The sequence below is a fragment of the Lactuca serriola genome, chromosome 1, assembly GCF_051521515.1.
Source record: "Lactuca serriola cultivar US96UC23 chromosome 1, Lser_US96UC23_V15, whole genome shotgun sequence".
Taxonomy (NCBI): Eukaryota; Viridiplantae; Streptophyta; class Magnoliopsida; order Asterales; family Asteraceae; genus Lactuca; species Lactuca serriola.
Window position 1 is genome coordinate 3,126,054 of NC_136408.1, and position 23,812 is coordinate 3,149,865.

Sequence of the window (23,812 nt, forward strand, 5' to 3'; positions counted from 1 at the left end):
CTGCGTTTGTCCCCGTACACCATAAATGATTCCCTTCCGGGTGGATTTACCCTTACTATCTTCTTTCGGCATTGAATCTCGGCATCTTTGGCGCTAAGCCAATCCATACCCAAAACGATGTCGAAACCGTTTAACTCTATGGGTAATAGCTCCTCATGGAATTCGTTTCCGTTTAGGTCAATGATGATGTTCCTAATACGATTACTAACAGGTATGAATTTGCCACTGGCAACTTCTACAATCAGGGCATTATCAAGTTTTTCTACAGGCAATGCTAATTTCCCACCAAATTTATGCGACACAAAGGAGTAGTTGGCTCCGGAATCAAATAGTATATTTGCAGGCATACCATTTACAAGAAAGGTACCTGAAGCGACGTCTGCTGCCTCCTTCGCAGCCTCGAGCGTCATCTGGAAGGCTCTCGCCTTCGGCTTCGGTGGTATGTTGGGTCTTCCTGCCTCCTTCTTCGGGCAATCCTTTGAAATGTGCCCCTCCTCGTTGCACTCATAATAGACCTTCTTAGTGAACGTGCATTCGTTAGCATAGTGCCCAGGCTTCCCACACTTGAAACAAGTGACTCCTCCATCATATTTTCCCTAGTGCTTCTTCTTGCATTTGTCGCACCATTTTGCTTCGGTTCCTCCTCCTTTCGAACCAGACTTCGAGAATTTACCCTTCTTACCGGACCTCAAGGATCCGTCAAATTTCCATTTCTCTCCCACCTCCGCTCTCTCCAGACCCTTCTCTCGTATCTGGGTCTCCACATTCTTAGCAGCCCAGATGGCGACTTTCAGAGTGGTAGTTTGCTTGACCATTGGACCGAAGTCCGCTGGTAATCCAAGTGCAAACTTGTTAACCTTGGAGAGTTCAGTTGGGACGAGGTGAGGAACAAGCTTCATTTTCTCAGTAAAGCTTGCAGCGTATTCAGTAACGCTCATTCTTCCCTTCTTCAGATTCTGGAATTCGTTGTTGATTTCCAGAAGATCCTGCTCAGAGCAGTATTGCATCTTCAACTGTACCAGAAAATCCTCCCATAACATCTTGCTTGCTTCACCTTTGGGCATTGAATCAGCTAGTAGCTTCCACCAGCTTAGTACTCCAGATTTTAACAGAGGAACCGCGATGGCGGTCTTCTGCCTTTTGCTACACTCGCAACTCTCAAACATCGTCTCCATTTCAGAGATCCAGTTCATGACTTCCACCGGCGTCGGGCTTCCAGATAGACTCGGTGGTTTGGATGCCATGAAATCCTTGTATTTGCATCCACGTCCGTCATTTCCTCCATCCTGGTGGTTTTAGTAACGCCTGTGTTTCTGGGCTTGCCATTTTTAGCAATGTAATAGTCTAGGTTAACCTTTGTAACCCGTTTTGAAAAAATAAGATTGTATTATTTGAGTATTATGTGATTCGTGCTTAATTGCTTAATTATGTGGTTTGATTAATTAAGAAATAAAAATAAGCGTCAAAATTTAAGTGTAAAATAAACTTGATATCTTTGGATAATGTTGTAGTGGTTAAAACGAGGTTTCCGAATATATATAGAACGCCTAAATCTGACTTCGTATGAGGAAGTTATGATTTATCGAAGTTTCGGCTTAGCGGTATGCAGCCTGAAATACTCGATTTGAGATCGAGCGGTTTTTAGCCGAAGCAATCTAAACGAGGATCGAAGGTCTCGTTGTTGGTATCGAAGCGATAAAAAGTTAGGCGAGAACGGACGTCAAACGAAGAAGTTATGAATTTATAACGAAGTTTTTCTGTCCCGACCTATTAAAAATAAATAATAAAAATAAAGTTAAAATTAGCCGACGAAGTCTAAATGAAAGTTGTAGAGCGTAGTCTCACCTTCGCGTGGATATAAAGAACGTCGAAAACGGAGTTCGTATGAAGGAGATATGAATTTCCGAATTTTATTAAATAATTTGTATTTAATTTTAAATGGAAAATCCGGCATTATCCGAAGGAGTCACCCATCTGATCTGAAGTACGCCCCGCGTACTCGTGTACGCCCCGCGTACAACGAAGCATGACGACCCTCGCACTCGATTTCTTCGGATGACGAACGCCATGACGATTTCGGACCTGTACGCCCCGCGTACAGGCGTACGCCCCGCGTACTCCGAGGCTCCAGCCTCCTATAAATAGGATGCGAGGGCAGCCAAGTTCTTTTGCTATTTTCTCTCTTCTCTCTCCCGTTTTGCATCGATTTGCGTGCAAGAAATACCCCGAAGCCCCGGTATTATTCTCGAGCCCCGAAGCAAGTCCCGAGATCCCGAAGATCCCGAGAAGTGCGGTTCCCGAGCCGAAGCTCTGCCCGCGAGAAGTTCGATTTTTGTGAAGATCTTCCAGATCTGCTAAGGATTACTACTTCTGCAAGTCGTAGTGCTGTCCGATCATCTTCTGATCAAGTGAGTGTATACTACCTTTCATAAACACGATAATAATACAAGTATGGTTCGAGTGTATTAAGTATATTGTTGTTTATATGTGTGAGTATGTAGTTACTTTCTTCTAACGCATAAATATAAAGTATTTTATACGAAATACGTGTTATGTGTATATTTTGTGTTATATGTGTGAATGTATATTCACTCTCTTCTATCTCATGGATCTGATTTGTTTTCTATGAAATACGTGTTATGTGTGTGTGCCTCATCTGTTATGTGGGATATGTATTGATCAAAGCATGCTATACAGGTTTTTAAACTATGTATAAAAATGTATATTTTTATCTACTAATATGTTGGGTAGAACATGGGTAGATAGTTGGTGTGTAATAAACAAATGAGAGGCCTCGTTGTTGTTTGATTTAGTCATCTAGCGAAGTTTAGATGACGACCACAGACTTTTCTAGATAGTCTTGTGGAAACATTAGCAGGTTCGCCACCTGTAGGTGTTAATGAACTTGGGTGTTCATTCGCTGTACTCCATCCCCCTCATGGTTGCCTTATTTGACTTATATTGCTGAGGAACCCCCGAAGCATGTGTTGTCGCCCCGATGAAATATTCTTAGACTAGGTCCCTTATGTTAGTTGTCTTAGGGACATAAAGTGAGAATAACGGGAATGGGTAATTGGGTTATTGTTGGTTGGTGAAAATTAAATATGATTATTTATTGTGGGTTGAAAACCCTATATGCTCACCAGGCTCCCAAGCCTGACCCACTCAGTTTTATTTGTATTACAGGAAGTGGCGCGAGGGCATAAGATGGATGAACCACAAGTTGTTTTGTTTACAAGTCTGTATATGTATATATTTGTTGAATGACTTGTAATGTTATCGTTTATGCTTATTGGTCTGTATCGGAACATGACACCCCGAGTTTTGATTATATAATGAAAATACATTTCTTTTATGAAATGCTTTGGTAAACATTGTGTTATCATGTTTTGTTTTTGGGAACAAATTCCGCAACTCTTTCAAATCAAAAGGATTTACTCTGAAAATATTTTAAAAGCATAAATGAAAATCAGTCTTTTCTGGCCGAGATTTTGGGGATGTCACAGTTTTGCCTAACTATTGGTGGGTTGGCTTGACCGACAGTCCCACTGTAGTTTCCCTCCTCAGTCTGCCCTTCGTTCAACTCGGGCTGTTCGATCTAAATAGTCTCTTCCCTCTCGATTTTGTTGGAGCAAACGTCTGGTTTCCTCCATTTGACGACCCAACATCGCTTGGATCATCGCTTGTACTCCGGCCATCGTGACTGGCTCAGGTGCAACTTCTTCAACAATAGGTATTTGCTGAACCACTGGGGGTTGGTTCCTATCTCCATTTGCGTTCATGTTTCCGCTACGGGTCCTTGCCATCTTGATCTATACACTGAATAAGGTGGATTTAGATCTTTATTTAGGATAGACGTTTAAATCTTCCTTATCACTCCGAAACGTTTACATGCTAGTTCTAATATCGTAGTCGTACGTTTAGAATCCTAAACACATAAGGTTTCCAGATCTGGTCGGCAACAGACCATAGATCCGAACAAATAATAGCATGTCAGGCAAAAAGCATTTAGCACATAAAAGCATTTTAGGCATAATTCCTAAAATAAGGTAGTGCTCGCACCTCACAATCATCGCTTAGCATTCTAAGTTTAAGTCTAGAAATCGTACAAATTCCTAGTTCGCTTAAACTAATGATCTGATACCAACTGTGACATCCCCATTTTCACGGCCAGAAAAGACCGATTTTGTTTATGCTTTGTTTGAAAATCAGAGTAACATTTTAAATAAAAGTGTTGCGGAATTTGTCCCAAAACAAATATGATAAAGATTTATCAAAAGCATTTCCAAGGAAATGTATTTCATTAAAAGACTTGGGATGTCATGTTCGATACATATCAAAAGCATAAACAGTACAATATAAGCCTTACTACATTATTTCGTATCTACAGGCCTATATCTGTAATCCCTCATCCAAAACATCACATCTATGCTCATGCGCCACTACCTGTAATACAAGAAACTGGGTGGGTCAGGCTGGGGAGCCTGGTGAGCACATAGGGTTTTCAACCCACAATAAATAAGTTTATTAATTTCATCAATCAGCAATAACCCAATTACACATTCCCGTTATCCTCACTTTACGTCCCTAAACACCTATCATAAGGGACCTAGCCTAAGGATCATCATCGGGATGGACACTACTGCTAAGGGGATTCCTCAACAATAAATGTCCTAAAGGCAACCATGTGGGGGATGGATTACACCGGTGAACACATCGTTCACAAACACCTACAGGTTGCGAGCCTACTAGTGTTCTACTGGACTGTCTAGAAGAGTCCGTGGTCGTCATCCATACTCCGCTAGATGACATAATCAACAACATCAACATCAATGCCTCTCATCATTTTATCACACATCACCTATTACATCTACCTATGTTTTACCCCAACATTTTCGTAGATATAAAATACATATACAATTTAAATCATTGAAAACATGTATAACAATGTTCATCCAGCATAGATAGCTAATATTCAGATAATATGCACACATAGCACGTAATTTATATAAAATACTTCATATCTATGTGTAAGCTGAAAGTAACTATGCACTCACCTGAGTAGGTGGTGACTCGACGCCTGGACAGCACTTCGTTACTCTTAACACACTTTTCCTTTGGCAAAACCTAGTATCATTGCCACTAGGGTTTAGTCTAATATTCACCGCGACTAATTAATAGTCTAGCTATTATTACTATTATATAAGCGTAAAACGATACTTATATAACCCATAATAATAGCCCAAGTACTTATTATAAGTTCCAAATAACGTTACTATATTAAAACATAAGCTATACTAAAGATAGGTTAGGTGTAGCTCACTTATAGCGGGTTTTCTTGAAAACCGGGCTTCGCTGGAGCAGCGTTCCCGAGCCGAAAGGCTCTTTTCTCAGGACTCCAGGAGCCTCGGGGCTTCCTTCGGGTGCTAGGGGGTTTACCTAGGCTTTAGGGGGGGTTTGGAAGGCTTTAGAGAGAGAAACTAGAGAGAGAAAGTAAGGTTTGAAGGTGTGAAGAATGAGGGAACCCGGCACCTCTATTTATAGGGGTGCTGACTTACCTACTTGCTGAGTAGGAGGACCTACTCGCCGATTTGGTGCATGTGGCAACCTTCTGGTGGTGCCACGTGTCCAATTCTGGTGGTGCCACGTCACCCCCTATCGCGTATCAGCCTTCAAACTTAGAAAAATCATAACTCTCGCATACGAGCTCCGTTTTCAACGTTCTTTATATCCACGCGTAGGTAAAATCAAGATCTACAACTTTCATTTAGACTCCGTCGGCTAATTCCCGACCGATCTCAAATTTAACAGTAGGAGGCGTTTAGACTGTTAAATGACCGCGAAGAATTCGTAACTCCTTCATACGAATTCCGTTTTCGTCCATCTTTTTACCATTGAATTCCTATTAATGAGATATTCAACCCTCATTTAGCTCGCGTAAGCCAAGAACCGCTCGAACTAAAATTCGAGTTTCGGGCCGTGCACTGCTAGGCCGAATCTTAGAAAAATCATAACTTCTTCATATGAAGTCAGATTTGGGCGTTCTTTTTATGGATTTTCTCGGTTTAACATATTCTACGACTTTCATTTAGATCACTAAGGCTAAAAAGTCCTCCATTGTAAATTCACTATTTACGTCTCCCGGTGTCGTGCCGGTTTTGTCGTAAAACTTCGGCGGGTCATAACTTCTTCGTTATAACTCGGATTCCGGCATTCTTTATATCCCCAGAATCCTTATTTCGACCACTACAACTTTATATAAAGATATCGGGCTTATATCACACTTTAATTTCGACGCTTATTTTTTTTATTCTTTATTAATTATACATTTATAATTAAATAATAAGCACATAAATACACATAATTCACATAATACTCAAATATTTCATCTTGATTACTTCAAAAAGAGTTACAATACTTGATCTAGACTATTACATTGTCAAAAATGCTTAGTTCTGATCCCGCATAGGCTGGGAATGAGAACTAAGCATTCCTTATAAGGGGTGTGTATACCTCCTCTATCACAACGCGTTTTAAAGCCATGAGGGCAGCAGATCCCATAAGAACTCTGCAGTTAAGCGTGCTCGGGCGGGAGTAGTACCAGGATGGGTGACCCCATGGGAAGTCCTCGTGCCGAGTGGCCCAAAGCGGACAATATTGTGATACATGCCAGAGGGGGATGTTACATATATGATCTCCACGAACACTAGTCTCCAATTTTAGGCTAAGGGGTGTCATATATATAGTGTAGGAATCCAAGAGTAATGGGTAAACCCTAATCCATACACTTAGGTTATGATACATATCTCATGTGGGCTAACTCTTCATGAATACTTACATAAACTTAGCCCATCATGGATCAATAGCCCAAACAATATATCTCGGGTCAAGTACATACCCATGTGGGCTAACTCTTCGTTGATTTACATAATCAGTTCCTGTTGATTTAATTAGTCTCTTTTATCACTAAATTAATTCTAAATGAAATATTGATCAATACTAATTAAATAATATGATTTCATATTAATATATTATACTTGTAATATATTAATAAATCATAAAGAACCTCTTACTCAAATATCCATCCTATCAAATTTTCCTGGTGATATGTAACCTGAAATGGACCATGATACTCTCGGGTCAAGTACATACCAATGATAGTTATGGGCTTAGACACCTAATCCAACACGTCCAACGTACTTCTTAGAGCTTCTGCGATCAAACTATTTAGTACGTCCAACATACGCCATTGTATGCCTCACGTACTGGCCTTGACACTAGTGTGCCCTGCGTACACTTGTGTACGCCCCACGTACCCGGTTTCACCCCAAAACCACTAAAACTTCCAAAGCTATAACTTCTTCGTTCTAAGTCCATTTCCGACGATCCTTATATCCACAAAAGATAACGATGAACTCTACACAACTATCAACTCATACATGCCTTAAAACCTCTCGAACAAAAATCTAAATTTTGTAAAAGCCCGAACTGACACTTTACCGAAATACCCCTTGGCTCCAAAACACAAACCGAACTTCCAGGATCACACCAATTACCTTACCCACGCCCAAGTGGGTCTAAATCTATTTCCCTAAAAGGCCCTAAGCCCGATGATACTCGATGTTCGGGTTACCACCCCGCATTAGTAAACAATTCGGAACATGGCGTTACAAAAACCGCAACAAAATGAAAGTTTTGGAATAGTTGTGCTAGTTCAAACCTTTTTGGACCAAAGTGATAATTTTCAGCTAACCATAGATATCATTTTTGCAATTCTGTCAATCATTTATAACGCATCATAGTCTTTTAGTCATAATAATTACTCTTTAAAATATATTTTTTATGAATGCACAAAGTGATACACATAATATTCCACATAGTATATATATATATATATATATATATATATATATATATATATATATATGTTATGCAAACATCATTAATACAATTTACTTCATAAAAATCATCATAAATTATATAGTTGGCATGTATGTTGTTGTTACTCACTTTAAGTGCTTGTGTATGCCTTTTCAAATCTTCAAATAATGTTATTCTTCTTAATCATCACCTAATGGATACCATAATAGGTTACATAATGATCAAATACCCTTAATTAGATACTTTAACTCAACTTATGCTTCTTATACTCACATTCCATCTATAAATGAACCATGGAAGCAGCCAGAGCCCAAAGAAGTTAGGCAAACTCAAGATATAAAATTTATTTAAAGTTCTATTAGGTTACTACAGGACTCATATGGATTTTTAAAGGAATCCCACTTGGTCCTTGTACCCAATCTTAAAGCACACAACATGCCATTTTCATTTTTAGTCCCTATACTTGCTCCTACTACTGCCAATCATCACAAAATCTAAGCAATGGGCATTTAAGACTAAATTAAGCCTTATATCAATATTTGAATTTGAATTATTCATATCCCAAAAATTGACTTAATGGATTAAGTACTTAATGTCAATAGGTTTGAAGAAACACTAAAATGACACCAAACAATACTTATGCCTAAACTTCTAATGAATTAAGATAAGTTTAAAATATGATGATGATGGTCCCTCAAACATTAATAAAGTTCTTAGATTCATTCCAATAGAATCCAATCTACATCATGATTCCATTTCTTTATTGGAGATTCTAATTACGACGTAGGGACTTGCATATTTTCAAACTACAAATAGAGTATGCGACTTCATTTAAATCTTTCAAGTTATTTTCCAAACTCGTTAATAACCATCTAAATCATTTTATTGTTTTACTGAAAGTTTGGGAAGTTAATTTCAAAGTCATTTGAATCCATTTCAGGGGTGGTAAACTACGAAAATCACCATCTCCATTCACAATCACACTATAAGTCATGGAATAATTATTTACATTGAGCCTATAACTCATATCATAACTCAAACACCAAACCATCAACAAAAATCTTTTAATTATCTTAATAAACTTTAATACTTCTTAATTTCATTGAATTTATGGCTTAAAGTTGATGATTATAGAGTTAGAATACATCAAAATTTGATATACTCATTTTTGGTTCAATTAACTTCCCAAATCATTCCATAATCCATAAGAAAAGCAAATCATCATCATCATCATCATCATCCAAGCTTTAACATGATCTAGTGCTTCAACACAATTCCACATGTTTTAATGTATCGAAAATATATCAAAGTTCATGAGAATCATTTAATCCATATCTCAATCTAAAAAAAGTTATGGATTCAAAGATGAGTCTCGTGATGATTTGATGCTTATCTAACTTGAAAATAATTTTAAAGCATTAAAACAGGTTTAGATTTATCGTTCCAATGGAATCAAATCACACATGATATCCACCATTAATGGAGTTTTAAAGCTTAAAATCATCTCCAAACTCCATAATAAATAAATAAAGGAGTACCTATTGAGGTTAGGGATTAAGATGCTAACGAATTCACTATAATCTACCAATGACTTCATAATTAAACACAAATTCATATTTTGATTTCCCTCCAAACCTTAGATCAATGTCTAGGCTATAAATAAAAGAGTTGTTACCTTCTAATCTCAATGATGATCTCACATCTTCAATTCCTCACCTAACCATTAAGATCTAGCCAGAGATTTCTCATAAATCATTAAAATCACCATTTCCTTTACTCTCTTGTCTTTGGATCTAGTTGTACATATGAGGGGGGTAAGGTGTAACACTTGATATGGTATGTTCTTAATCAACCATAATTATTAAAAATATTGCATTTTGGTCCTTGAGGTTAGTACGCGGGGTGTACCATAGGGTATACTTGGCGTTCTACGCGGGTATCGGCCTTGTACAGTGGGCGTACGCTGGCCAGGGACAAACCCTAATTTTTAGGGTTTTTTCCTATTTAAGCCTCATTAACTCGCCTCACAGACATTTTAGACTAGCCTCCACCCTTTGAAAATCCTAGTTCGCCCCTTACCCTTGTGTGGTGCTTTTAAACTATATTTTTGACCATTTGAGGGTTTTATGCACTTTGAAGTGGTCGAGAAAAAGCTTGAAGACTCACTTTTTGGAGGGGAGCTTAGAGATCCAACTTTAACACCAACATTTCATGGTTTTTAAGGTATAAAGTTCAAATCTTGTCATCTCATTTCTTAGATTTATGCCTTGGCTTGCTTTTGGCTAGTTTGGTCCTTTTTTGGTTGGTTTTGTGAGCTAAGGTCGTTTATGGGGCTTATCCTTGTAGATCTGGACACACTAAGGGGTTCTTATGCATAAAGGTGCAAACTTTATGGTGGTTTTTTTTTTGTCTCATGCATTTATTAAGTCATTTATTAAGCTCTTTTGAGATCTAGAGCTCCATTAAGCCATGCATGCACGTAAAGTTGGCAACTTTACATGATAAACCACGTTAGGGAAGTCAAATCTAGGTTTTGGGTCGAGGTCTTAACCGAATAAGTATTGAATGAAGAAAGATGGCTGATCTAGGAGTACGATGGGTGTACAAGCTGGTACGCCACACGTACAACCCCTAAAGCAAGTACGATTAGCGTACGAGTTGAGTACGCCCCATATAGGCTTTGGCGTGTTGGGCTCACGGTATTGGACCATGTTTGGACTCTAGATGATTAGGGCCTTGTTGGGCCATAAGAAGGCTAAGGATATTTTATTGGACCGATGGTTGAAGGCCCATGAGGGGGTTTGGGCCCAATTTCCCATATTTGGTCCTTGAAGGATTATCTTGGAATTTGGGCTTTTTAGATGTTTGGATTGAGCTTTAGCCTTGGGGAAATCTAGGGAAAGGGTAAATTTGGTCTTTTACCCTAGTTTGGACTCTTATTTTGTGATTGATAACACGGGCCCGATGACTATTATGTATGTTGTTATCTTTGTGACTCTTGCATGTGTTATGTATACATGTTTCACATCCAAAAATTTCGTTTGTAAAACATTACCTTGAAAGCATTAATGATTAAAACATTGTTTAATTAAACCATTTCACATCGAAAACCCAATTTGAAATCCACAACATGTAAACAATCAAAACATCAGAGTATCAATCCCAGAATAAGCTCATAACTGTGGAAACAAGAGAGTGTGTGTGTGACATGCTGCTACCGTGCCGGCTCCTTTCCCCTAGCTGAGGAGGTACCTGAAACCAAAACTGAAAAATGTAAGCACAAAGCTTAGTGAGTTCCCCCATCGTACCACATACCATACAAGCACATAACATACATACTGCCAGGCTATTTTGGGGTGCCTGTCTACCCGGTACGACCATTCTGGGGTGCCGTCCTACCCGTGTGGCCATTCTGGGGTGCCGTCCTACCCGTGTCAAGCCATTCTGGGGTGCTGACCTACCCATGTTGAGCCATTCTGGGGTGCTGACTACCCTTCGGTCCTAACAACTGAACCTCGGGGACTATTTCACCCCCTACTACTATCACATTTACACATAACATAAACATATTATCAGACATATCTGGGGTGCCTAAACTACCCTTCGGTCCTAACAACCGAACCCGGGGGACTGGTCCCCTCCTACTACCTCTATCGCATAAACATAACAAGCCAACATGAAACACATCATCACATACTGTCAGAAGTATCTGGGGTGTCTGACTACCCTTCGGTCCTAACAACCGAACTCTACTACTTTCACATACAACATATCATGCTAGCACATAACATATCGGGTAGTAGCAATCCTAGATGATATCACAAAGACAATCATCTATCATACGAACCCTACTGGTGGGCCGGCATTGTGGCCGTAGACCCACCGCTACTGGAAGGTAACTCACCTCGAAGTAGCTGCTGATCTGATCGAGAACTGACTGTCTACTGCTGCTGCTGCTGCTCCGGAAATCCTCCGACTGCAACTCCCACAACATACTCAATCAATTACTGCTAACTGACCTTTGGGTAAAATGACCATTTTACCCCTGATCATGTCATAAGTCAAAGTCAGAGTCAACTTTCAGTTGACCCGACTCGCCGAGTTGGCTCTCCAACTCGCCGAGTCCCTGTCCAATCGATTGTCTTGGATCTCGTCCCTACTCGTCGAGTTAGGCGTTGACTCGACGAGTTCTTCTTCTAAACTGAGGTTCAAGTCCTTCATCCTACTCGCCGAGTTGTATGAACAACTCGCCGAGTCTGTTCTTGATCTAAGGAGATTGCCTTGAACTCGCCGAGTCAGGGCATGGACTCGCCGAGTTCCTCCATGGATGAGTTTGGCTTCCAACTCACTGAGTCACACCCCGTGACTCACTACTCGCACTCGACACAACGAAAAGGGGACAACTCGGAGACTCGCGAGCAGACTCGCAGAGTCATCGCCATGCAATCACTGTATACACGATTTTGCTCGATTCCAGTCTATGCCATTCACAGATCTGGGTTCCTAGAACATGAATGACACGTAAAGTTTTCAACTTTACGTGTAGATACTCACCAATGAGGGATTTAGGGCTCAAAATGCCTCAAAAGGGTAGATCTAGGGTGAACAAGCAACATGGGTCCATAAAGGTAACGGATCTGAGCTCCTGGAGCTCAATCTTGCCTAGATCTAAAGGCCAATCAACTTATTACGACTTATATTGCACATACAAGTTTGGGGAAGGGCTCAAGAAAGACTTAATGGAGCAATAAGCATAAAAATAGAGGGAAAACAAGTTATGCCTTAAGGAAATCACTGAGAGAACACCAAGATGCTTGGCTTCCTTCCCTTCCTCTTGATCTACTCCACTTCCTTCTCAAATCCTTCAAGAACACACAAAATGCTTCAAACTCTCAAGGCAACAAGCTTTGGAACGAGGTTTGGGAGCTCTGAGGTGAATGGGGGCTAGCTTGGGGCGGACATGAGGTTTAAATAGGGTGCAAGCCCCTGGAACTTAGGGTTTCATCCAACAGCGGTGACTCGCCGAGTACAGGATATGGACTCGCCGAGTCGCCAACTTAAACATGTCCCGGGTCCCGTATCTACTCGGCGAGTCGGACCTATGACTCGCCGAGTCCAAGGCTAAAAAAAATGGATAATACACAAGTGAGATTTACGTACCAGGAACCAGGTGCTACAATATGTTTATATGTATACCGGGTGGGGTCTGATGACTGACAAATCTGTATACCGACCAAGGCTCGATGCCGAGCGGGGCCCATTATATGTTTATTTATGTATGTATGGTATGTGGTACTTTGGGGAACTTACTAAGTTTTGTGCTTACAGTTTTCAATTTATGTTTAAGGTACTTCTGGTTCCAAAGAGAATAGTCCGGGATGATTGCAAAACATACACCACTCGATTCCGCATTTGGTGATTTACTCTGATGATTGTTGATGTATTGATACAATTTTTTACCTTGGTTTTATGACAATGTTATGGTTTACTATTTTATTAATCTAAAAGTAAAAAAATTCGGGTCTTATTTTTGGGTCGTTACAGAAGGGAAGTGTGAGTTGCTTATATATCTTTGCTTATACGATACATTACACTCCAATGATATTGTTTCTCCCATTTGACCACTAATTGACGATCAAATTGACTAAGGGGCTGTTTGGTAGCCTCTTAATTGACAAATTAAGAGGTAAACTCTTAATTTTTCAGATTATGAGTGTTTGGTAGCATAGGAATAAAAGACTCTTAATTTTCTAAAAGCCTCTTAAAGTTTCAGTTTTTGGCCCATATCTGGAAAAAAAATCACGCGTCCTTCCCTCTTTTACCTTCATGCGCTGCTAATATGCCCGCCTCCAAAACAAAACACCCACGTTCATATCTTCTCTACCGTCTCCTCCCACCTCCGACCCTGTAGAGTGTCGATCACTTCCTCCGACCTCCTCCTGTCATTGACCTTCCTGAAATCGACTCCCACCAGGAAGATCGAATCCCACTACGACTTCCATCGATAGGCTCTGACAACATTGCTCTTTTTCCTCCATTCCACCCCTTCTCCTACCTCTCCGATCTACAGTCGTCTGCTCCCTCTAGAATTGACTTCGCCACCAGAAGCTTCGCCGCCTCTGCTAGCACCGCAACGACGACAACCACTTGTTGTAGATAAGTTTTTTTTCCTAAAAAGATTCTCGGTAAATAGATCGCTTGTTCTTATTTTTTCTCCTGAAAACCTATTCTTAGAAATACATGGATTTTTTCTCCTAGAACTCGACTATCACTCCTTGATTTTGTTTTTCTTTGTATTTCATGCCCGATCCTGTATTGGATCGTCATATGATACATTTGTTTGTTTCAAGATTTGTGCCTCAAATTGTTTATATTAAGATAGAAGATGATAAATTTTGATAAAAACCTGTAATTACTAGTATCAAGGTTCTACAAAATATGAATATTGTTTGAAATCTTAAGATAGAAAATGATTAAACAACCAATTGTTTGGTGAATCTGAAATAGACCACAAAGATACAAATGTTTGGTGAATGAACTATATATTTGAACTCTGAAATTTAAAAAATCTAGTTTGAAAAATATGTTGCTATTTAAGGGATTTTTTCAAACTTTGATCTAGGGATAATTATTCATATCATATGGAGTTTGATATATAAGTGATGGTGCATTGTTATCTAGCAATTAGGCATGAATTGTGTATGAATTGACAGTAGTTTATAGAAGTTACAACAATTGGAGATTTTGACAAATTATCGATTCTAGCAACAAACTTTGAAAAATTGTGATGGATTTGGTATGCAATATAGACTATGCATCTACTCCATAGATGCCCAATCCAACACTAATTAATAGTTAAATGGAATTTGTGAATATTAAATTGAAATGAGATAGTTCATTTCCATTGAGTTTACTTGTTTCCTTGTTGAATTTGGATTTATAGGTTGAAATTTTTGAAAGAAAAATTTGAGGGGCTATCATGTTTGATGTAATGATGGAGAAGGAGTACAAATCGATCATCAATAGTTTAGTTGCAAGTTCCTTGTCATTTATGTCTTAACATTCAATGTAAAATATGTTTATTCTTTAACTTTGAAATCCTTAGGATATAAAAAATGATGTTATTTTTATAAATATATGTCAAATACCCATTATAAATTGTTGAAGATAATTTTTGATTTATGTTAATTTGAAATTTGTATGGTTTTTATAATTATTCAGCAAAAATTAAGACAAAAGGGTAAAATAGTCATTTTTATAATTCAACACAACAACTCAGAGGTTCTAACCAAACAACATGTTAAAAATTCACATAATAAAAATTCAGACCCTCTTAGAAATTCATATCTCTTAAAAATTCAGATCTTAAAAATTTAGACCATACCAAACAACCCCTAACTCTTAAATAAAACCTCTAAGTTTTTCCTTTCCAACCTTTCCTCACCACTTAAGTAACATTTGTATTAGATTCCAACCTTTCCTCACCACTTAAGTAACATTTGTATTAGATAATCACATGGTCGAAGACCATACTTTCATAAATTGAGAAGTTTAGTCCTTCCATCACATTCTCTCAATTTTAACACCATAAATCCTTTAATTAAATCTTAATATACATTTTATCATTTCTATTTAATTTATGTTATTTTATGTCATTTACTTGTTTATTTTATTTAATTTTAACTAAAATAACATTAAACAATCTAGGCTCAATTTGATGATGTTATGATAAATATAGGATCTTCCAACAAAAAATGAAATTTTTTTTTTGGAAACGGCAAAATTTTATTAAAGAAAGGAACTCTCTCCAAGCAAGAAACTAGAAGAGAGCCCAATGAAAAGACATACAAGTAAGAGCAGAATTATACATCATAAAATGGAGATATTCCCCAATCCTCCCAACTACACATACCATTTCTACTTCTATGTTTTACCCAAACGAATGTCATGGCCTTAATACACTCCACACCATTTTGAACTGAAGTACTCTCACAGTGGAATAGCCTTTTGTTCCTGAATCTCCATAAGTTCCAAATCATGCCATAACATATTACAACGAACCGTTTCCTTTCCTTCTTATTCCTCCCCCACTTGCTTGCAAAATCTATTAGTTCACAGATTGTTTTTACGGACTCATGATCGCCAGCAATTCCACACCAACTCCAGATGCAGCTTCTAATCTTGATCGCAAACGGACAATTGATCAGCACATGGTCTGCACATTCAAAGTTTCCAATACATGAACTGCATATTTGCGAGTTGACCAAAATACCCCTGCGTTCCAAGGCCATAGCAGTTGGTATACGTTGTTGTGCAGCTCTCCATACCAGACAAAGCACCTTAATGGGAACAATTTTGTTCCAAATAATCTTCGGAACAAACAGGTTGCCGGTTTTCAGCTTATCCACAAGTTGGCGGATGACGGCCACAGAGAACTTGCCATCTGATGAAAGTTTGCATCTCCATTGATCCAGTCCCGGGTTTAATTGGATATTAGCAACTTCATTACTTAGACTGAGGACTTCAGAATCCAACCCCCGAGCCGCAGGCCTGGATTTCCACTTCCAGTTTTGATTCCGATCACCAATCCTGTCCGCAACAGTGCACCTTTTCTTTGATTCCAAATCGAATAGGTCAGGATATCTCGTTTTTAGGTTGTTCGAGCCAATCCAATGGTCATACCAAAACAGGGTATTATGCCCTGACATGATTTTAATGTTGAATAGATCATGTATTGCAATCCCAAGCCCCCGAGGAACTTTCTAATGCTGACAATATTATTCCAAACACCACCGTATCTTTGTACGGATAGATACTCAATCGGTTTGTTCGCTAAGTTGTGAATGCCAATGATTACTCTAGCCCACAGAGTGTTAGGTTCACTGTTTAACCTCCACCACCATTTTACAAGCAAACCAATATTTAAGGCTTGAATGGATCCCACTCCGTGTTCTGTTCCCACATCAAATATCATCAATAAAAAAAATTAAGCATTTTATTCCAACCAATGTGCAAAAGGCTTTCAGTGGTGTAGTATACATTCATCTCTTTCCATGTTCTATCCAACTTTCATTTGTAGTATTAAAGAAGAAGCGGAAGATATTGAATAAAATGTCAACTTTTAATGAAAAAGAAACAAATAGATGTGTTATGACAACATTTACTCTTAATAACTATACTTGAAAGGATGACTTATTGTATATGATTTTCAACACTGTTGAAAAAATAAGTCGATATAAATAAAATTAAAAATAGATTCAATGTGTATTTATTTTTATGCTCGATAGTCAAACCATGAGATACAAGAAATTTGTAATAACATTGCAAATATTATATGCTCGATAGTCAAACCATGAGATGCAAGAAATTTGTAATAATATTGCAAATATTATATGGAATGCAAAAAAAATCTTTTAAATATAAGAATTATTGGAAAACTCTTTGGTAGTAATTTCTTTAATATGATAAATTTGTGATGTATTTTAATAATGTTTGATACATTAAGTTATATATATATATATATATATATATATATATATATATATATATATATATATATATATATATATATATATATATATATATATATATATATATCGGCTTATGTTATTCTGTTTAAACTAATTATTGGATATTTATCGAATGCTATGAGAATTACTAAGAAAATAAGTTGTTTAGCAATGTAAATACGTTCAACCTTACAATAAAATCGTCATTTTCATGCATTCTCGTTAATTATTATTTTTTTTGTTCTCAGACATCGTTTTTCACTCATTTTCATTATGACAGAATACGACCCAATAAAACATTTTGACAGCATTCTGACAGAAATGAGAATAATAATAATAAGTGTATAATAACCTTATAGATGATTTAATCAGTGAGAATATGTGTTAATGACAATAGTAATGTAAGACTGAACGTATTTATATTATCAAACAACATATTTTATTTATCATTCTCATAGCATACGATAGATGTACAATAATTAGCTAGAATACTTGAACCTAGTTCTCTCTCTCTCTCTCTCTCTCTCTCTCTCTTTCTCTCTCTCTCTCTTTCTTTCTCTCTCTCTCTCTCTCTCTCTCTCTATATATATATATATATATATATATATATATATATATATATATATAACGTCCGGTTTCTGTGATGACTATTTTTAAAGTGAGGACTCGTGAGAACACCTTAAAAAAATTAAAAAAAAATCTAAAAAAATACAAATCATAAAATCGAACATACACCTTAAAAAATTTGGAATTTTTTTTTTGCATCATTAAAATTGAATCATGGATCATAAAAATTGAATCATAGATCATAAAAATGATCCATGTTAAATTTTAATGATCGAAAAAATAAATTTCCAAACTTTTTTTTCTCTCCAATATAGTATTATGGTCGATCTTATGATTTGTATTTTTTTTATATTTTTTTTAAAATTTTTTTAAGATGTCCTTATGAGTCGTCATTTTAAAAAGAATTGTCACCCTTATATATATATATATATATATATATATATATATATATATATATATATATATATATATATATATATATATATATATATATATATATATATATACTTTTATTTCATTTTAAATTTGTAATCTATTTTATTTATTATAAATAAGCTATTATTTTATCTACTAGCTATTATGCTAGATAAAAACTAAATGTTCAATTAGTATGTCTTTTCGACTAATGTGTCAAATACAATCTTAAAATGATAACTTCCTATCTTTTATGTTTCAAATTTAGGATGAATTTAAGGTTTCAATTTTAATGTTGGATTAATCAAAATATATGTCCAATCTACTTCAAATTTAGGACCGAACATCATTCATGATTAATCTAAAAGATCACCGTTAGATTGTTTCGATTTTGAGGGTTTTTTTTTTTTTTTTTTTTTTTTTTTTTTTTTTTTCATCACGATTAAATCCAGTCGGTCCTACATAAAAGATAACGGTCCTTCAATAAATATTTTAATTTTTAATTTTAATTGTGCCATAAAGCTTCCATTTTCATAGTAGAATTGAATGAATTTTAGAAATTGATAGGTGTCTATCCAGATTCCAGACCTTCGTTTTGGCAATTTTTTTTTGGAAAGTTACAACCGTCAATGCACTCGTTTCGTTTGTTGTTTGCGCTGCCAGACACCACACGTTTCTTTCCGTCGGCATCCACAACCGCCAAGGCTTTTTGGGCATTTGGCTGACACCTCTGCTCTTTGTTAGCTTTCAGTTCATTCAATCCTTTTGTATAAGGGTCAATAACCTCTCGAACTCAGTATCATCTTTGTAAGAAGCTCTTGTAATACTAGATATATATTTATTTGCTTTATTTAAAACAATTATATTAATTATTATTAACCCATTTAAGATTCGGTAAAATCATTTTCAAGTTATTTGGTTTGATTTACCGAGTAACAAAATAAATTTATATGTATTTTAGGCCAAATGCTTTTTTATTCACAAACTAGAAAATAAAGATATATATTGTCCATCATATCGTATTTTGCAATTTTTGTATGTCATGTTTTGATCATTTTGTTATAGAAAGAATTCATTTGTTCATTATCTTAGTTGATATTTTATTTGTAATGTGATTGAATCCATCATTCGAAGGAGTTTGTCTATGTCTGTCGGATATGTAGATGTAGATTTACAAAAAAAAGGCTTTCATCATCTTTAGAATTTCTATGTGTCGTCTCTCACGTATCTTCGTTCCTTCGCATCACATAGTCACAGAGTCGTGGCACATAGAGCGGTGGAGAAGGCAAAGCATGCAGTTAACATGAGTGGTGGTGGTGGTGGGATAGCAACAATGAAAGATTAGGGGTTTGAGAGAGAAAGAGAAATGAGGTGTGATAAAAACATGGTAAAAAAAGAAAATAAAAAGGGAATGGCTATCAAAATGCAAATGAAACCTCAAAATGATCGGTAAAACTTTTTACTGTAAGGAGAAGTATATATATATATATATATATATATATATATATATATATATATATATATATATATATATATATATATATATATATATATATATATATATATATATATATATATATATATATATAGAGAGAGAGAGAGAGAGAGAGAGAGAGAGAGAGAGGTTATAATATGGATGACATCTACTATGTGGATGTAAGAACAATTATGGACCAATAATTTTAGAGTAATATATACTTTTTTTATATCATCACTTTATTTAATTCATTAGTCAAATCCATAAATTTAGGAAACTTATCAAAAATAAAATTAGTTATATTAATTATTATTTATAATACTTAAAGAATACTTGTATATTTTTCCGGTCCCCTCCAAGAACATAATTTTAAATTGAATAGCATTCTTAGAGAATATTTACAAATATTCTTATAAATAAAATACAATTCTAAAAGAATTACAAAAACAACATAACAATTTTATTTCTAAATTTCATACAATTCTTATAAGAAAACTGTTCATTTGATGCAAGGACAATAGAGTAATGAATAATTACAGCAACATCAAAATCATTCTTATTGGAAATCTATATCAAAAGAATTAGAATTCTTAAAGAATATATAATATTCTTACAGAATTTGATGTATTTTTTAAAATGTAAGGTATACTAAAAGAATGTATAACATATTCTTGACGTATGCCTCTAGAAAATGTAAAATGTGTAGCACAATAAACTTGATTTTCTTTAGTGGGTTATATAATTGAGTTTATCTATTTCTCTTTGAAATAAAAGAATAGTTGTTACACGAATTCCCGCAAAATGAAAAGACAAACTATGTTAGGAAGTTTTTGCATTGATTCTCCATGTGGATGTCCATCTTTCATATTTAAATATTTTCCAGATGACAGATTATGGAGGAATATTATCAATTCATCTTTAAAGATTTTATTTTTCAAGAACAGCCATATCTAGAAACAATAAAACATAAGAGTTTAAGTTTGCAAGCTAACCATGTCAACCATACGTACTCTTGACTATCAATAAGGTCGAATCAGTTTGGACTTTGGATTAAATGTATTTTACTGTTGGTAACATCAAGGAACTGTACTTTTCATTGCACCTGCTACACAATTGTTGCCTTCAAATTAAATTGTCAATTTGATCGGTCCAAACAACATGTCTCTATGAAGAGTAGAAACATGATGAAAAACACCACAAAAACTACATCAATGTATATGGAGTTATAGCTCCAATACAAGAAAATCACCAATTTAAGTTATGATGTGCCATTTAATAGATTCAAAAAAAAAAATGAAGACAATAAGAACAATTTCAATAATAAACGACGAACAAAATCACCAATTTCAACAGGAAAATGAGATAAAAAAACATTTCAAAAGAAGAAATGAACATGATTAGAACATTTTAGTAAATAGATGAACAAAATTACCAATTTAAGTAGGAAAAAGAGAGAAAATAAACACTTGCAGTAAAGAAAAAAAATATTACTGATGAAGCTCTATTCAGCGCGCAGGTGACACAGAAGGAAGAAAAAACGGTCGAGTATATGTAAAGGAAATCGAACTAGATAGGCATCATAAAAGTCAAAATCATGAACATTATTTAAATATGTTATCGATTACTTTTTGATTTAGGATATTTAACTTAGACATTAAGGTAATAGTAAGTGTTTTTTTTCATCGAAATGTAATTTTGAGGATACATAGAAATAGAAAAAGTTGATTTGTGATTACACAAGCAATCTGTCAAGTATTTTATTAACACATCCAGAGAACTATATAACATAATAAACACCTATTATCTTCTCATTGTCACATGAACTGAAATAAATTAAAGAAGATTATAACAAAACTGAATATATTGTAAACGAATAAAATAGTCATAAATAAGCGACGCAACAACAATAAAATCTAATAGCAGCAAAATACCTTCGTATTTTCTCCGAAACTAAATATCCCCATCAAGGGTATGGTGACAACTTTTTGAAAAAAACAGTGACGGAAGATGGTAGCGGTTGTGCTGATTTTACCTGTGAGACCTTTAATGATCCGATGATGGTGAGAACCGGTGGTGCGATGGTAGGGTTGTGGGGAAGGGCTTTCAAGCTGATGAAGTTTGGTGGTGGCTGTGATGAAGAATTTAAGAACACATGAATAGGTCGATGTCTTCTTGATGAGGGTAGGGTTTTAAATCGTTAAATCAATTACAAAAATAAAAGGGATTGGGGATTTTATTATTTATTTACCAAAATTAATATTTTAAAAAGATTGGTCCACACTAATCCCTACATTCACACAATAATTGTTCATCCACATATTAACCTACCTTTCTCTCTTTCTCTCCCTCTCTCTCTTTCTTTCTCTCTCTCTCTCTCTCTCTCTCTCTCTATATATATATATATATATATATATATATATATATATATATATATATATATATAATAACCCGTTATTTCGAGTCAATAAAAATCAATAAAATTAAAACTTGCAAAATAAAATTCAAGTTTTATTTATTTTGTTAAGTTCATAAGGATTAAAAATGATGTTTTATATAAGTGTTTTTGAAAAATTTAGATTTGATACACCCCAACCGAAAACTCTCGCATAGTCTTACCAACTCAACCAAGAACCTTCGTAGGCCCCACTCTCCTCGGACCGAAATCAGGTTTTCGGTCAAGACCGAAAACGTGTGAGGGATCCCTTCTTCGGACCGCAAACCATGTGACAACAAACCCTCCTCGGTTGGATCTATTGGACCGAAATCAAGGATTTCGGTTGTGTAGCGGGCCGAAGACCCCAATTTATCTCTTTGGCACACTAATCTAGGTGTAACTGCCTCATATTTTACTTCAAATCTAAGGTACTACATAGGAACCATCCTTCATTTTATTCCCAATGAACGGATTCATACACATACACTCTCAAATTCAAACCTCCTTTTTCTCTCAAAATTAAAGGTTAACAGCTCCAAAAGATCATTTTACTTCTAAATTCTTACAAGTTTTGGTAAGTATACTTTATGAACCTAGTGTTTATGCAATACTTATTTTACTAATTATATATATTCACATATTATTATATGTTTAAATACTATAAGGACATTGAAAAATTTCACATATTTTAACATGAAGAACATCACCACTTATACCGTTTTACAACTTAGAACGCACTCGAGGTGAGTTCATACCCCTAAGTTTTCATGATTTTTCACTGTTTTAGGAGGGGAATACAAGTGTAACACAAGAAATTTTGTGTTAATAACTAAATGATTTTTAATATTTTGTTAATCGTTGTCGTTATTAAAAACATATATATATATATATATATATATATATATATATATATATATATATAATTAAGGTATAACAAGCTTAGAATTGATAATTTTACTCTATTTCCTATTCCTTGTTTGACTGTGGGCTTATGGTGGAATTATTTATTCGATCGGATTTTTAATCATAATTATATAAATATTATATTTATATAAGTATAAAACCATTTAAACTTGTTAAACAAAAATATTATTTTTTCAATCTATTTTAGTACCATTTGGACACACGTGCTAAATTTCACGGAACAACTTTATTACGGATTTTACGATTTAAACTTGCTAAATCATTAACAATACAAAGGCATTCGTTTCAGTAGAACATATACATATAAACTATAATAAGTATAGTTTATGGGACTTACACATCATTTAACACACTTGAGATACAATACTGAAAACAAACATATAAACTATAATATGTATAGTTTATGGATCATATGTACTATATTTACCAAGTTCAAAATACATCATAGAAAACAAAGATATAAACTATAATAGATATAGTTTATGGAATATACGTACTATTATTATCATAAAAAGGATTTTTCATTATTCTACATGTAACCGTCAATATAGCATTTGTGAGACACACTTCACGTACTTATCTAAGTACCAACCAGGTCCTGAAATT

At 35.4% G+C, this 23,812-nt stretch overlaps 1 protein-coding gene across 1 annotated transcript; it reads right to left on the reverse strand.

The window, feature by feature from the left end:
• Positions 1–15,743: 15,743 nt before the first annotated feature.
• LOC145050874 (uncharacterized) lies at positions 15,744–16,589 on the reverse strand. Its single transcript, XM_078999066.1, has one exon. It carries the CDS (start codon positions 16,587–16,589, stop codon positions 15,744–15,746), a length of 846 nt encoding a protein of 281 aa, XP_078855192.1.
• Positions 16,590–23,812: the final 7,223 nt, after the last annotated feature.